This window comes from Martes martes, assembly GCF_963455335.1.
Source record: "Martes martes genome assembly, chromosome: 16".
In the NCBI taxonomy this organism is placed as follows: domain Eukaryota; kingdom Metazoa; phylum Chordata; class Mammalia; order Carnivora; family Mustelidae; genus Martes; species Martes martes.
In genome coordinates this window covers 22,753,864-22,769,418 of record NC_137904.1, presented here as the reverse complement: position 1 = coordinate 22,769,418, position 15,555 = coordinate 22,753,864, and the positions used below count along the sequence as shown (strand labels likewise).

General features: G+C 41.9%; 1 protein-coding gene across 1 annotated transcript in view; it reads right to left on the bottom strand.

Annotated features, from left to right (window-relative positions):
• The window catches only part of NUFIP2 (nuclear FMR1 interacting protein 2), a 31,841-nt gene extending 16,890 nt beyond the window's left edge, over positions 1-14,951 (bottom strand). Inside the window, exons 1-2 of the mRNA XM_080827024.1 lie at positions 14,580-14,951; positions 7,380-9,104 (exon numbers count right to left, since the gene is read on the bottom strand). Of these exons, the coding sequence (XP_080683150.1) occupies positions 7,380-9,104; positions 14,580-14,862 (2,008 nt within the window). The 5' untranslated portion in view covers positions 14,863-14,951. The remainder of the gene's footprint in view (positions 1-7,379; positions 9,105-14,579) is intronic.
• Between the last annotated feature and the right edge of the window lie 604 nt (positions 14,952-15,555).

Here is a 15,555-nt window from a genome sequence, read left to right as displayed (position 1 = left end):
GCCTTGTTAAGCAGTGGTACCTTACGAACATTTCTGCCGTGTACTCTTTTTTTGAGAGGCTTCTCTCACCCTTAATCGGGTCTCACTTTCTATCTTCTACACCATGGCTATCATTCTCTCCCTCTAAAAATATCAATCTGAAAGGGACCAAAACATTTCAATGGATTCTCACGGCCTACAGAGACTAGATCTGTTCGTCTTGTATAAAATTTCCAGCATTTGACAGAGCTGTACATCAATAAATAAACTGGACAACTAAATTAAAGATTTTTTAACTTGTATCACTCACTTTCCTTGAATCACTCTGAATGACTAGTATGTTCAAATACTATTTCATTTCCTCCACCTAAAATAGTTATGACTTTCCTTGTACAATAAATAAACCAATTTCTACTTCTTTTTAAATCCTGAGTAGCCTTCTCTGACCCTCCCACACCCCTTAGGAGTTTCTCTATGTTCCACAAACATTTTATGTATTTTTCTACAGAGCAGTCACACTAGTCATGTATTTCCTTCCATGTATGTTTCCCTATTAGACTGAATTCCTTAAAGACATGAATACTCTCTTTTCATCTACTTATCACAATCGCTTCCCACAGAGCTTGGTGCTATATGTAAATATTTGAACAAAATACTACTCATAAATCAGTCAGGAAGTAAAAATATAACAATGTAGTATTATGTCCATTGAAACCAAAATTCAACCATTTTTGACCTACAAAAACAGCAACTACATACAGTCCAGCCAAAAATTCAGCACTTAATTCTTCAGAGAAAAAGACTAAAGCTAAGGTTAAAGGTTACTTGAGACCTTTTTTTTTAACTTTTAAAATTGAATGATACTATTGTCCCAGTTTAATATTAACATTTAAGGGGCACCTGGGTGGCTGTTGGTTAAGCATCTGAATTTTGGTTTGCGCTCAGGTCATGATCTCAGGGTGGTGAGATCAAGTCCCACACTGAGCTCTGTGCTGGGCCAAGAGCCTGCTTAAGATTCTTTCTCTCTCTGGCCCTCCCAATCTTCCCTGCCCTCACACACTTCCTCTCTTTAAAAAAAAAAAAAAAAAAAAAATCAATCCTAAAAAATCTTCTGAAAACATTTAGACTTCTTAAAGATTTATTTGAGAGAGCGAGCGAGCGAGCATGAGCAGGGGAGGAGGGCTGGAGAGGGACAAGCAGGCTCCCCAACAAGCAGGGAGCCTGATGTGGGGCTTGATCGCAGGACCCTGGGATCATGACCTGAGCTGAAGGCAGACACTTAACCAACTGAGCCACCCATGCACCCCAAAAATATTTAAAGATTTTAAAAAGCACATGTCTCAGGGCATGTGGCTGGGTGGCTCTGGATGGCCCAGTCAGTTGGGCGGCCAATTCTTGATTCTGGCTTAGGTCATGATCTCAGGGTCATGGGATTGAGCCCTGTGTCCAGCTCTGTGCTGGCAATCTCCTTGAGATTCTGTCTCCCTTTCCCTTTGCCCCTACACAAGCACACTCTCTAAAAATTAAGTTTTTAAAAAGTCTAAAAACCAAAATAAAAAGTATGTCTCCCCACCAAAAAAGGAAGTCAGTCAAATATGAGGCGAAAAAAGAGGACTGCCACAATTGAGAACCCCCCCCAGGTCAATTTACCAATCATTTTGCCTTCCGATCCTTCATCAATGATGGCTACCTCATCACCCTGGTTTGCTATTCTGATTTCCTTCCCCAACCACTCCATAGTACCTCCCTATTCTTTTGCAAAGAAGACTGTCCGAATCTTCTCCCCACCCTTTCCTTTTCCATTTTTGACTATACCAGATAATTAACAGCTTATTATCTTTGTTCAAAAAATTTTAGGGGCATCTGCCTGTCTCAGTTGGTGGATTGTGTGACTCTTGGTCTGGGGTTGCGAGTCCTAGCCCCATGCTGGGAGTAAAGATTACTTAAAAATAAAATCCTAGAAAAATTTTTTAAAGTAACCTCTACACCCTATGTGCAGCTCAAAATCATAAGCCCTAGACTGACTGAAAGTTGTGCTCGACTAAGCCAGCCAGGCACCCTGGCAACAGCTTACTTTCAGGTAAATTTGACTGAAATAGTTAGAAGTCATCACCTTTTCAGGAGATACTTAAAACTCTTCATTGGATCAATTTCAATCTCATATTCCCAATTTGGAGTTACACCAAACCAGACTAAATAGAACTGTCCGGACCACCTCTAAATATATACATTAGAAACTTGGAGCTTAGGGTTTGCTTTTGGGTTCTGGTTCATTTCTAATTCTATGCTTATTCTAATCCAGTTTACTCTGAAGGTAAAATATCAAATTCAAGTTGCTTGGAATAAAACTGCTATTACTAAGATAGTAATAGACAATTTCTGCTTTTATAGCATGGGTGGTTCTCCCCTCACTTTCAGGAGGTAAGCTAATAAAATCTGGGGGTTAAATTTTACCTTCTATAAATTCTTTACAAGTTACCTTTCAGACTAATACCAAAGTAAATTCATTACTATTGCACTCATAAAAGCAGACTTAATGAAAAATCAAGCATCCTAATACGGATGCTAAAATGGCAAGTCACTAGGAAAAAAAGGATCTCACAACCACGTTAAATTGTTACAAACATTCCTTTATGTCCTATATTATAGAGGGGGACAAAAGGATCCTTCCCCAATCTAAGAAATTCAACTAGAGCTGAAACCAAACTCAAATCTTTAGGCACCTGTAGTTAAGATTATGAGAAAGACAGCTGTGATGCCATAAGCAAACACGGAGCAGTAATAGTAAAATGCAGTAAAGGTGAAAATACTTCTTCAACATTGTGTTTAAAGGAGAAAATTTAGTATTCAGATGCTCTGTAAACAAAAGTCCTCTTTCGCTTTGATGGATTAACCATAACTTGCCTCCTGCCTCCTCCTACCCTGTAGATCAACTTCCTCACTCCCAAACCAAAAATCCCCTTTTTAAACTAAATATTTATTTTCAGATAAGTAATACATTCATATGACTATAAATACAAATGGGAAAATCTTGTTACTCCTCTGCCTAGACTATTCTAAGAGCTCATTAGAAAAATGCCTTCCAATCTACCTTAAAAAATTGGTGCCACATTAATCTACCTGAATGCAGGTCAATAATACCAACGCAGTTTTTTAAGCTCTTCAGTAAAATAAAACAAAGGCTGATGTACTATTTTATAAATTTAGAAGCCCAGACTTAAGAACAACAAATGAAAAAAAAAAAGAAAAAAAACCCCACAAATTATTTTTTTCAGGTACACAGAAATTAGGAGTATTTCGGCATTCATCCGTCTCCCGTGCAGTTTAAGTCACTTCCATTCCACCAGCCCCTCTCCCTGATATTCAGTGGCTTCCCACCTGCCTCCAGACAACCTGATGATCTGGCAGCAACTTACCTTCTTACTCTTTTATGTCCCCCTCACCACAACCAAAGCAGAACCCTTTCACTGTTTACATTTACTCAGGATTCTCCAACTTATCTATTCTTTATCTTCCTCTTCTCTGCATTTCCATAAATCAAAAACTCTTCCCCCAGCCATCAAAACTCAGATTAAATGCTGCTGCCTCCATGAAAACATACCCTGCATTTACTCTTCCCACCTTTACTCCATTAAAAATTCTCCTTCCACTGAAGTCTATTTATATCTATATACACTTAAAATCTTGCCTGATAAACTTGTGTACTTTTGCCTCTACTTAAGCTCTACAAAGAAAAAGACTCAATCTTTCAAAGTCTTCCAAAACTAAGTGAAGTACTTTGCCCATAAGTACATAATAAGTGAAAGGAAAACATACACACACACACACACACACACAATTACTGCACAACTGTGTCAGAGAAAAGAAAAAAAGGATTAAGCTGAAGAAAGCTCTCTAGATTTACGAGTTCTCAATCCTAGCAGGCAATGAGAACCACCTAGTGAGTTAAAATACATTTTTATTCCAGGGTATAGGCCAGATCTAGTGAATCAAATCATTTATGCCAATAACCTACAGAAGTAACAGAGAAACAAATTTTTAAAGTTTTATACCGTAGCGCCTGGTGTCCCCTCAAGGATATTTTATACTAGATAACTGCCATGCTGACTCACTTCAACCATCAAGAATTACACCTTATTTTTTTTATTCATCTCCCCTTGCATCTCTACATGCTGGATAAAATTTACCATATCAAATTATTTTTTCATGAATATTACAAAAATATCAGCATTCTGAATGCTTGATAATCTTCAGCACAGTATTAGGCAAGATAAATCAACCTGGTTTAAACACTGACCAAACACACAACTCACACCAACCTACCTTATTTCAACAGCTTTGGCTTCAAATGACTTTTCTGAATCAAATGACTTCAAATGACCATTTCAAAATCAAAGATTCACCTCAAAAAGTTAGGGTCTAGTAAATGCTTTAAAGGAGGCAACAGCTGTCTGTCCTGTACGTGCATTAAAAGCTATCACTCTAACATAATGGAAGTACCAATGAGCAAAATGTTAGGTACCTAGAATTTGCTCTTGACACTCCTACCAAAGAACTGTGAAGGTAGACAGGTTAAACAAGAATGACTAAGCTTTTTAAATGTTCAGGCTGGAAAATGGGTACTTTGGGGTTCATTATAGGTTCCACTTCTGAATATAAATTTTTTCATGGCCAATTTAAAAAGATAACACTTTAAAGTTCACCCCTTAAGTGCCACTTGAGAAAAATAGAAAAAGGGACCTATGTCTCACCATACATATTAATACTACTATGTAATGGTACAATATTCCTCCAGATAATATAAAGATTAACCCTCCTGTTTCTTAAGGAAAGTTAATAGCATAATATGTATCATAAGCTAAAAGAAAAATCCCAAGAATTATAATTCCCACCAATCCCTTTTTTATGCCTCATGTATCTATCTTTATTTCATATCCTCAAATGAACTGAACATACTTCCAAGGCTGCAAGTAATTAATGTTTAATCTAAAAGATGCACCATTCCTACTGAACTTACTAAGCACCCTCTTACCTACTATTTCCAAATAAAGTTGTTGAAGAACTTATTTTTGAAGTTAGGAGGTATGCCTAAGAACTTCTATCCCTGAGCCTAACTTTGTCAGTGATCGCCTTTGAACATTTAAAGAGAAGACTACACTAAACGACCAAAAAAAAAAAAAGGGGTTCTTTTAAAGGATAGTCCAGTAAGCCCAACTGATTACCTTCTTTAGAGTTTAACCTAAAAAAAAAAAAAAAGCCAAGCCAGCTTTCACTTATAAGAACTTCAGATCTTCAAAAGGTTGTAATTCAAAACAAATCCAAAGAACAGAGAAATTAGTGACCTAATGAACCAATCCACATTTGGCAGTAATTCAAAGAACCTGCCACTTTAGGAACTAACTGAACTGAATGTTATCCATTGTTGGGGGGAGGGGGGATACAGCAACAACACAATCAATACCAATTTAATCTCAATAATATTCAACTACAAAACTCAAACTGATGCACTTCACTAAAGCAAATCATTCGTTAATATCAGCAAAATTAAATATAACTGCATCCATGTAGGGGCATTTAGCTCATCTAAATACCACTGATTTCATGTCTAGTTAGCCTACCTATATGGAAAATGAACACAGAATACCTAGAAATAAATAGGAGTTAATACTCCCATTTAAAAAGGCTTACAATTCACCACAATAAAAATCTATATAAAACTAGGAGCCAATTAATGGAACAACTTGTCCCAGACTTTTTCACAGGCTGTGGAAGAACACCAGATATCCTCTCAGGTTCACACAATGACCACCAATACAAAATACTCGGGTAAAGATTTTCCCAGTAAGTCTCTGGAGGGCCGATGGCACAGAAGATATCACCAGAAATGCCAACTCCCCCAGCAGAATTTAACTTATTAACCACAAGTCTTAAGAAACTAAGCAATTCTTTTGTCTTAACTTTCCTAAAAACATCTACTTCTTGGTCAATTCATTTATTTCCAAAGAGCAGTGCTGGAGAAAAAAGTGAAGACAGGTAATTTTATCTGCCAGGATTTCTACTCCTCAACTCCCATAAGGCAATACTACTACTTACTCCCATTTTTTAAAGGAAGAAAAATAGTAAAAGGACATCTGTTCATTTTACTAATGTCTTCCAGTTTGCAGATAAGGTAAGGTATGCAGAGGCGGCAATTTGCTTAAAAGTCACATAAATAGCTTTGTTATTCATCTCCGAGGCAGTGATTCTTCCAGGGAGAATATGGGAATTACCTCATCCCCACTATATGATATGCTGCCCCTTCCCTGCAGTTCCAGGTCACTGCCTAAATGAGCCAATACTAAAAATGGGAATGTGCAGCATATCTTAGGTGTGTGTATACACGCATGGGGTATAGATTTGTTAGGGGAGGAGGGGAATATGGAAATGGAAGACTGAAAACTACTGTTCTCAAAAGTATCAAGGTTGTAAACATCATTCACTAAGCCTTGTTATTTGCTGTAGGTATTTAAATAAGTTATGCCATACAGCAAATTTTTAAGACACAAATAGCAGCAGAGCCAGATAAGCATCCGACTCCGGATTTCAGCTCAGATAATGATCTCAGGGTCCTGCTAAGCCCAGAGGTGGACTCCCTGCAGGGAGTCTGTATATCTCCCTCTGCCCCTCCCCACCCTTGCTCTCTCTCTGAAATTAATTTTAATTTAAAATAAGACACCAAGAAACCATATTCTAAAAAAAGTTATGGGCATGGAACTTGAAAGATATCTGACTCCTTTTTTAAACACAGGCTTCGGGGCTATGAAAAGTACAGACTCCAAGTGCCTGGTTCTACAGTGCTAACTGGGCTTGCTGTTGCAGTTATCAAAATTATTTTCCAGTTACCATTCAGCACTCATTATTCCTTTGTGTAAGAGAAAAAATAGTTTGACACTCCATCTTTTTGGACTCCTCCTCAAAACACTGCTCCTACTCATTTTACACAAATTAGAACTATCAAGTGAGCTCACTAATAAAGAAGCGTATGATATAAAAAGCAAAGGAGAGGGAACATCTGTTCAAAGAAAAACTTTAAAAACAACCCAAGAGAAAATATGTCATCCCTTTAGGCACAACCCCACCCTTCTTTACTCTTTGAACTAAGTGTAGGAAGTCAAATATACTTGTGTATATATATATTTTTAAATGCTTTTAAGTTGAAAAAAATTTTTCTTCAAAATAGTACTATTGCCAAAGACCCTGAATTAGTTTATCAGCAGCTTTATCCACTGTTATTGTCAACTTAGTTCACAAATTCTTAAAGAATCTCATAGGAATTTCCAAAATCCACCCTTAATACACCAGCTAATAAATATAAGTTAAATCGACCAGTAAGAATCTTTATATAAGAAAAAATGAGTTACCTTTAGTGTGATATACAATAGCAGCCCTCAGGTCAAAAGAACCCCAGCTATCATTTCTTTCTAGGCCTCTCTGGTATCTCTGTTCTTTGGCGGAGCCTAACAAAGTGTTCGTAGGAGACGCCAGAGGATTTTGATTTTCTATCTCATAGTCCTTTGAGAGAAACACTAAAGCACCTTGACTACTGGTGTCTGCTTTTTGCAGGTCACCTATATGACTGGGTTCCAAGGATAAGGCTCCACTCTCACTAGTAGTCCCAGATTTTAGAACGCTACCCAGAACTTGAGGACTAGTCCGTTTTTCCAGCTCATAAGCCTTGGGAAACACAGGATGCTCAGTTCCTGAGGGGATTATTTCAGCACCCTGTGAAACCAAAGTGGCAGGATATTCCCCTTGAAATGTCACCTCCATCACTTTATGATCTGATGACTTCCCAGTAACAGTCTCAGGGCCAGCACTGGGCTCATTTATAAATGATAAACCCCACTGATTCTGGAAGATATCCCCCAGGTTTTGCTGATCTGTTTGAGAGGGCAGATCCACTTGTGCTGTGCTCAACAGCACAGTTTGCATATTTGAAGGATAGATAAAAAGGCTAGATTTAATTTGTTCAACAGCTGCTGAAGTCAGACTCATGTCCTGGAGAACTGAATCAGTCCCAGAAGAGATGGGTGTTAGAGTATTAGCAGCAGTAGTTAGCAGTGGCTGACCCCCTGGAGAATACACACTTGCATCAGTCCCTGCTAAAACAGGCCCATTAGAAAAGTTGGCCGAAGTAACAGATTTCAGCGCTGACATAGGGACCTGGGATAACCGACTTGAAGATTGGGTCTGAGTTTCCCCAGTAGATGACGAAGAGGATGAAGACGAAGATGGCGACACAGAAGAATTCTGTACAGTTTTGTTGAGGTTTTCCTTAACTTTGCTTGCATAACTTATTTTAGGAACTATTTTAGCGCTGCTATTGTCCACTGGAAAAACTGGGGGTGGTTTAAATAGGGTCCACGAGTCCTCTTTGGAGGTAACAGCAGAAGCATGCTTTCCTTTGGGCCGATCATCAAACTTTTTGCTGCTCACACCAGGTTTAATATCAGAGCTTTTCCGCAGCGTATCACCTACAGCAGGTTTTCCTCGATTTGTTCCTCCAGGCCCAGTTTCATACTTCCAAATGGGCTTCGAACCATCTACTCGATTTCCCTTTTGTTCACTGTAGTCAGGCTTGAAAGTTTCAAGTCCCTGTTTTAAGGTTGGGACACTGGTCTCTTGTTGCATTATTTTGTCCTGAACTAAATTAAGGTTTTCACAACCCTTGGCACTATTGCGCCTAGCTTTCCTTTTTTTAGGAGTGGTATATCCGCTCTCAGATCCACTACCATCGTTATCTGCTCCTTTGCCCATATAACCATTAGTAATATAGCCAGAATTATTTGTTACAACACCATTTGGAATTGCTACTGTATCAGTCTTGTCTACAGACTGGTTCTCTCCAGATTTATTTTCATAAGATTTCCCATTCTTTTTGTCCATACTGTTTTTCTGCATGAAATTCCTGGTTTTAATTCCTGCTTTCCCAAAGGTGCTGGCCTTTACAGTCTGCTTCAGATTAGTGTCTACAATTTGTTGGTTGCCATTGAGGACCCTGGAAATAGGGCTGGTAGCTTCATCAGAACCCAGGCTCTTTAAAGATATTTCTCTTTCTCCAGCATTACCGTTTAGTTCACCATAGCCTAGAGAGGGGGAAAAAAAGGTTTTTTTTTTAAACAATTACAATACACAGATTACAGTAGTACCTAACTTTTTTTTTTTTAAAGATTTTATTTATTTATTTGACAGAGATCATAAGTAGGCAGAGAGGCAGGCAGGGAAAGAGAGAGAAAGAGAAGCAGGCTTCCTGCTGAACAGAGAGCCCAATGAGGGGCTTGATCCCAGGACCCTGGGATCATGACCTGAGCTGAAGGCAGAGGCTTTAACCCACTGAGCCACCCAGGCACCCCAATAGCACCTAACATTTAAAGACACTATGCTATGAGCATTAGCTTGACTATCTGTTACTATTTCACAACTACGAGAAAACACTTGCGAGCCCCGTGAAGTCTACCAAGCAAGAGACTGAAGCAAGGTGGAATTCAAACCAAAGTCTGAGGTCAGGAAGAACAAGACCTCTTAAGCTGTATGCCATACTCTCTCATCTAACAGAATCAACTTTCCCATTGTTCTCACAGGCTGTTGTAAAATTTCCTTTACAATTAAGAGCAGAGCTACCCTCTGGGCAAAAATCAAGTTATGTTGATACATTAATTGTATGTGTTACAGTAAAATTAAAAAATCTTTCTAGGGCCGCCTGGGTGGCTCAGTCAGTTAAACATCTGCTTTAACTCAGGCCCTGAGACTGAGCCCCACATCATCGGGGTCCTTGTTCAGCATGGAGTCTGTTTCTCCCCTCACAACTGTCTACCCCTCCCCGCTGCTCATGCTCTCTTGCTCTCTCAAATAAATAAAATCTTTAAAAAAAAAAAAAATCCCCTTCTATGAACCCATAAATGGCTGCTAGTCACCATAAGCAGTTTCTACTGCATTCTGTTGAAGAAAAACCTAATACTTGTGAACTTTTTCTACAGTAGTCTTGAATTTAACATTTCCCAGACATTAGGTCATACTATTTATGTATGAAACCAAAATACCTATGTACCAATGTTTCTAACTCTTTTAAGATACATTTTCTTCATTTTACATCTGGGTAAGAAGACTCTCAGAGAAATTAACCTGCCCAAGTCACAAAGTAAAGAACTGGAAATGTGAACTACAGTCTGCCTATAACATAGTTTCCTATTACTATGTAATACTGCCTACAAGTGATGCAATATTATTTACTAACTAAAGTATAATGAAAGTTATTTAATTTATTTATTTTTAAAAATTTTATTTATTAATTTGACAGAGAGATACAGCTAGAGGGAACACAAGCAGGAAGGGGGCGAGGAAGAAGGCTTCCTGCTGAGCAGGGAGCCTAATGTGGGGCTTATTCCCAGAACCCTGATCATGACCTGAGCCAAAGACAGACATCTAATGAAAGAGCCACCCAGGCACCTTGAAAGGTATTTAATTTTAAAACGTGTTATGGTGTTCAAGTTTCAGACTTTCAACTGTCATAAACGGTTTATTACTATACGTTATTCAACTAGGCTAACAACAGTTTTTTCCCATTTCCTTACCAGTAAAACAGTGATATTAGTTATTCACCTTTCTATGAAATGTTCCCAAAAGCATTTTGAGGTCAAGTAATCAGAAACAGATACATAATAGAAGGATACACACAAATTCATTTAAGAGAGTTTTTCAGGGCACTGGGGGAGGGGCATCCAATCAGAATACCAAGTAATTTGCCTTTGTCACTTCAATAGATACATAACACACAGTAAAAGCTCTTTGTGAATTTTAAAAACATAAGGGATCTAAGGTTTTTGTTTTTTTAACAAGTGTGAGAACCATTGTTTTAAAATAATTTGATGTGGAATAGAACAGTCTGGGAAGATGCACAACAGGATTTACTATAATTTTAAGGCACTCATTGTGTATCAGAGAAAAAGATAAGGATGCTACGAATGAACAAACAAAGGCATTTTCTCCTACTGTATTAACTTTCAGAAAATAACTCAAGACTATAATCGTTCCTAAGATGCAGTGGCACAAAACTTGTACCACAAAAAATTTATTTTGTTAAAGCTCTTTTGCAGGGTTGTATTTAAAATTTTTTAACTGCTGAAAGTGTTTTTTGGATAGCCAATCAAATCAAACTTTTGGTGGAAAACTTCTAACTATGAAACTACTAGTAAAGAAGAGACCATTCCTTAGTATGTTTTCTGAAAGGTTCTTTTTTTTTCTTTAGAAAAGCAGCAAGTTCCTAAATAGAGGCTCTCAACGTTTTTAACAGATCCAAGTTTACCTGTGTACCCCTAGACTAAAACAAAACAAAACAAAAAAACACAACCAAAAACACTACATACACCATTTAACATGCTAAACAAAGGTTTTGTACTCTTGGGCCTCTTATAGTCATAACTTTCTCAAAGGTAAGCAGTCTTAAGGAAAAAAAAAAAAAATCCAATGTCCAAACTAACCTGGACCAAAGCCAAGACTTTTAAGTGAACCAGAATAGTTTTTCCTGAAATTACTAGTATTTAGTGGTTCCAGTATCAGGAATCACCTAACAATTTAATAACAGCTCAAAAACCACTATACTTCCACTCCCAAGTTTTAGTAACAAAAAACATGTCTCATTTAACTGAAGTTTTTTTTTTCCAGGGGCACCTGGGTGGCTCAGTAAGTTAAGCATCTGCCTTATGCTCCGGTCATGATCTCAGGGCCCTGGTCTAGTGGGGAGACTGCTTCTCCTTCTCCCTCAGCACCCGCCCCCAACCCCATCATGCTCTCTTTCTCTCTCAAATAAAGTTTTTAAAAAATTTTTCTATAGAAACTTACACAAAGTGTATAAGAGACATTTTCTTTTAAAAACTTAGGTATTTAAGAAAAAATGCAAATACCACAGAATCACTGAGAGAAATCAAAGGGCTCTTTGCACTTTCACTACTCAGGTTTGCCATGCTAAAGCATCTAACCCTATTTCAAATGGACTCTGCAAAACTTCAGTCCTAATAAACCTAGCTTTTGGATTAGAAACCCAAATTACTGAACACATTTGGCCCTCTCTTGCGCCCTCTTCTGGAAAAAGAAAACGGGTTCCTCTTTATAGGTTTGTGGGTAATGGGTCATAAAAGCCCACTTCAACATATTACAGACACATTTCAAAAATGCTCGGTTTTCTTAGTAAATTAGCATGATACATGTTGACGCCACAGTACCGTGACCAGGCCACACATGGAAAACTATTCATCCCAAATTGTTTACATTCTCTCAAAATCGCTAAGCCCAGTTTCCCCTCTTTATCCTCTTCCTGGATTAGACATACTACTTTGAAGAATGGCGGGGGCTGAATGATTCAGGGGCTCTTCTGTACGTAGAGATGATTCCTGCAGGGGTGGGGTATATTAATACCTGACCAACGAAATAAAATTTTCCAATCTGAACAGTAATACTGCTTTATATTCCAAGCAACCACAATAAAGTAAGATTTTCTTTCCTCTAAATTGAAAAAGACCTAAAGTTAAAACATTTAGTGATGTATACCTTCTGATAGTTTTCAAACTGTTCCAAATCCGTTAAGATTAATTCCCAGTACACGTAATATGTTCATTTCTACTGCACACCTGATGTCCCTACCCGGAAAAGTGGAAAATCTGGCATTCCAATTTCAGTCTTCAAATTACATTAAATCTTCAACAGAATAGTAATCTTTCTCCAGCTCTCAGTAACTGTTTGTATCACATCTGATATGCTGGGTTTAACATCCATTTTCTTACCATTCCCTTCATTTCTCTTCCAATTTATAAAGAACCTTTAATTTGTAAAAATCTGCCTGGTCACAAACTTTTAAAGTTCATTTCTTCTCAAATGTTTTCTAAAATGACTTTTACCCTCAACTTAACATTGTTCTAATCAAGAGTTTGGGGCTCGGCATCAATTTGAAAATAGGAAAACACCTTTCCTTTTTTACAGGGAAAAAAGCCTCGTCCAAGGCAAGATGGTAGTGAACCAACCGCATGGATGAACCACCTCGTTTCTCCTTTAAGGACAAGAAACGGGGGTCAAAAAAACCTCGCCCGCTACCCCATCCAGTCATTTTTCTAATCTCGCTCCTCGAAATCACTACCCAAGCCCAGAAAGTAAATGCTGGGGTGCTTGAGAGAGCTAAACAAGCTTTTTTTTTTTTTTTTTTTGTAAAAAATGAGCTGCTAGGAGGAAAGGGCCCAAGTGAAAGCCTGAGAGGCGGAGTCGTGAGCGAACCTGGCAGGAGACGAGGTTCCTGTGGCAGAGAAACTCGTGACCGGGGAGCCTGGTTCCCGCTGGGTACCCCACCCGGCCTTCAGGCACCGCCTTTACCCAAAATGTACCCCCCCCCCAGCCCTCCTGCCCCAAGGAGCGCCGCGGCCGCCGCCCGCGGCCTCCTGCTCGGGGCTCCACTTCGAGGCCGGCTCCTCTCCCGGACCGCCCGCGCCTCGCGCCGCACCCGGGAGCGGGAAACGCGGCCGCCGGCGCGCGGGGCCCGGTGCAGGCCGCTCCCCTCGTGGCCGCTTCCCTCCCCCACCCCAACCGCCCCCGCCCCTCACCCCAGGGACCCGCCCGGGGCCGCGCGGCCGCCACTGGGTTACACAACCCGGCCGGCGACGGGGGGAGGGGCGGCCACGGGCGGGGGCGACGGCGCCCCCGCAGTGCGGGGGGCAAGGCGGCCGCGGGTGGGGATCCCGAGCCCCTCAGCTCCGCCGCGCAGAGCCCCCTCGACACCCTTCCCCCTCCGCTCCTCAGTGGGCCGGAGTCGGTGACAGGAATCGGCTTCCAACATGGCGGACAGGAAGCGGCCCCGCGAGGAGGAGAGAACATTCCAGCCGCGCCGGCTCTGGGGGGAGCGGGCCCGGGGCGCCGGCCTCGCGAGGAGCCCTGAGGGTAGACTGCGGGGTCCGCTGCCCAAGAGGGGCGTCTAGAGGTGCAAATGACTCGAGAGACCAGGGGTCCCGGCCGCCCCCCCCCCAGACGGGGAACCCCAAGGCCACAGGTGGGCTTGGGGTGGCGAGTGAGGGAGGACACTTCCTCAACTCTGCCCACCTACCCTCGCCTAGCCGCCTGCAAAAGGGTCTCGCGACACCGCCCGAGTCGGGATTCGCTAGGCCTTCTTGAGCTACACCCCGAAGGCTTCTGGGGGGGAGCTGTGGTCACCCCAACTCAGGGCCACCAGATTAAGGTTCCTCCGGGGCCTCAGGAAGGTGAACGGGAAAGGAATAATGAGGCTAGACTTCTAAGGCCGACCCTCCGGGTCTCCCTCCAGCCCGGGCGGGGGCCGGGAAGGTCACACTGGCCTGGTTGGGCCTCTCCCGTGGTGAGGGGAAGGAGAGGGCGCTGCAAACCCCGCGGCCCAGCCCGGGCTCTGGGAGAATGCAAGGGGGCTTCCCCAGACCCGCAGGTCACAGAGACACACAAGCACGCACACACACCACTCTGACCGCGTCCGCGCCTTCCATATCCAGCCCCACCCCCATCTCCCCTACCCCCCACCCCCATTCCCCTTCCCCCACTCGTCCTCCCTCCCAGACCTGTTTTCTTCTTCGGCGTTTCCTGGTGCTGCTGGAGGGCGTGTTTCTGCTCATGTTTCAGCGCCTTCGGCTGGGCCTTGGGGCTGCCCTCGGCTCCATGCTGCAGGTATTGGTGAGGCTGCTGGTGATGGTGGTGGTGATGGTGGTTGTGGCTGTGGTTGTAGAAATAATAATGGTGGTGGTGGTGCGGCGGCTGCTGCTGCTGCTGCTGCTGGGGGTGATGGTGCGGATGGTGGTGGCTGTGATGGTGCTGAGGCTGTGGCTGGCCGGGCTTCTCCTCCATTGAAAGCGGCTGGGACTCCCTGGCTGAGGCTGCGGGCTGCTGCACCGTCAGGATCTGAGACTGCTTCTCAGGGCTCACTCAGTATATCTGAGCGCGTCTAGCCAGCGCACTGGTTAACCGAGCGATCCTGCGAGATTGGCAGCGACGCTCCAGCAATCAGGAGCCACGCTGGGCCACAGGCCCCGCCCCTAGCCCAAATCCTCTTTCCTTCCCCTTCGCCACTGCCTCCTGGCCAACGCCACTTACCCTGTGCAACCTCACAGGGCCGGGCCTTCAACGTCAGCACTATGGCTCTCTCTTCTGTCGCTTTCTCTCCTTCACCGCGCAGTCTGCGAACGGCACTTTCTACACTCCTTACCCGCAAGCAAACTCACGACGAGTGTAGCAGATTCCACTGGCGATTCCACTGGCAATTCCACTGGCTCAGGGAGCCATCTGTTGGGTTTTGCACCTCCTAGAATCTGTTGGCTTTTTTTTTTTTTTTTAATCCTTTTCCGGGTAACCAGAGGAGAAGCTCAGTTCCCTTAACCCTGAGACCACTAAAGGGGCAATACAAAAAGAGGAAATAAATACATTTTTTTAAAGAACACAAGCGCTTCACAATCCCGTAGATCATTTTGTATTCTGGATTCATTTTGCTTTGTATTCATATGCTAATCTCTTCCTTTCCACGAAGGGATTATAGGGTTCCAC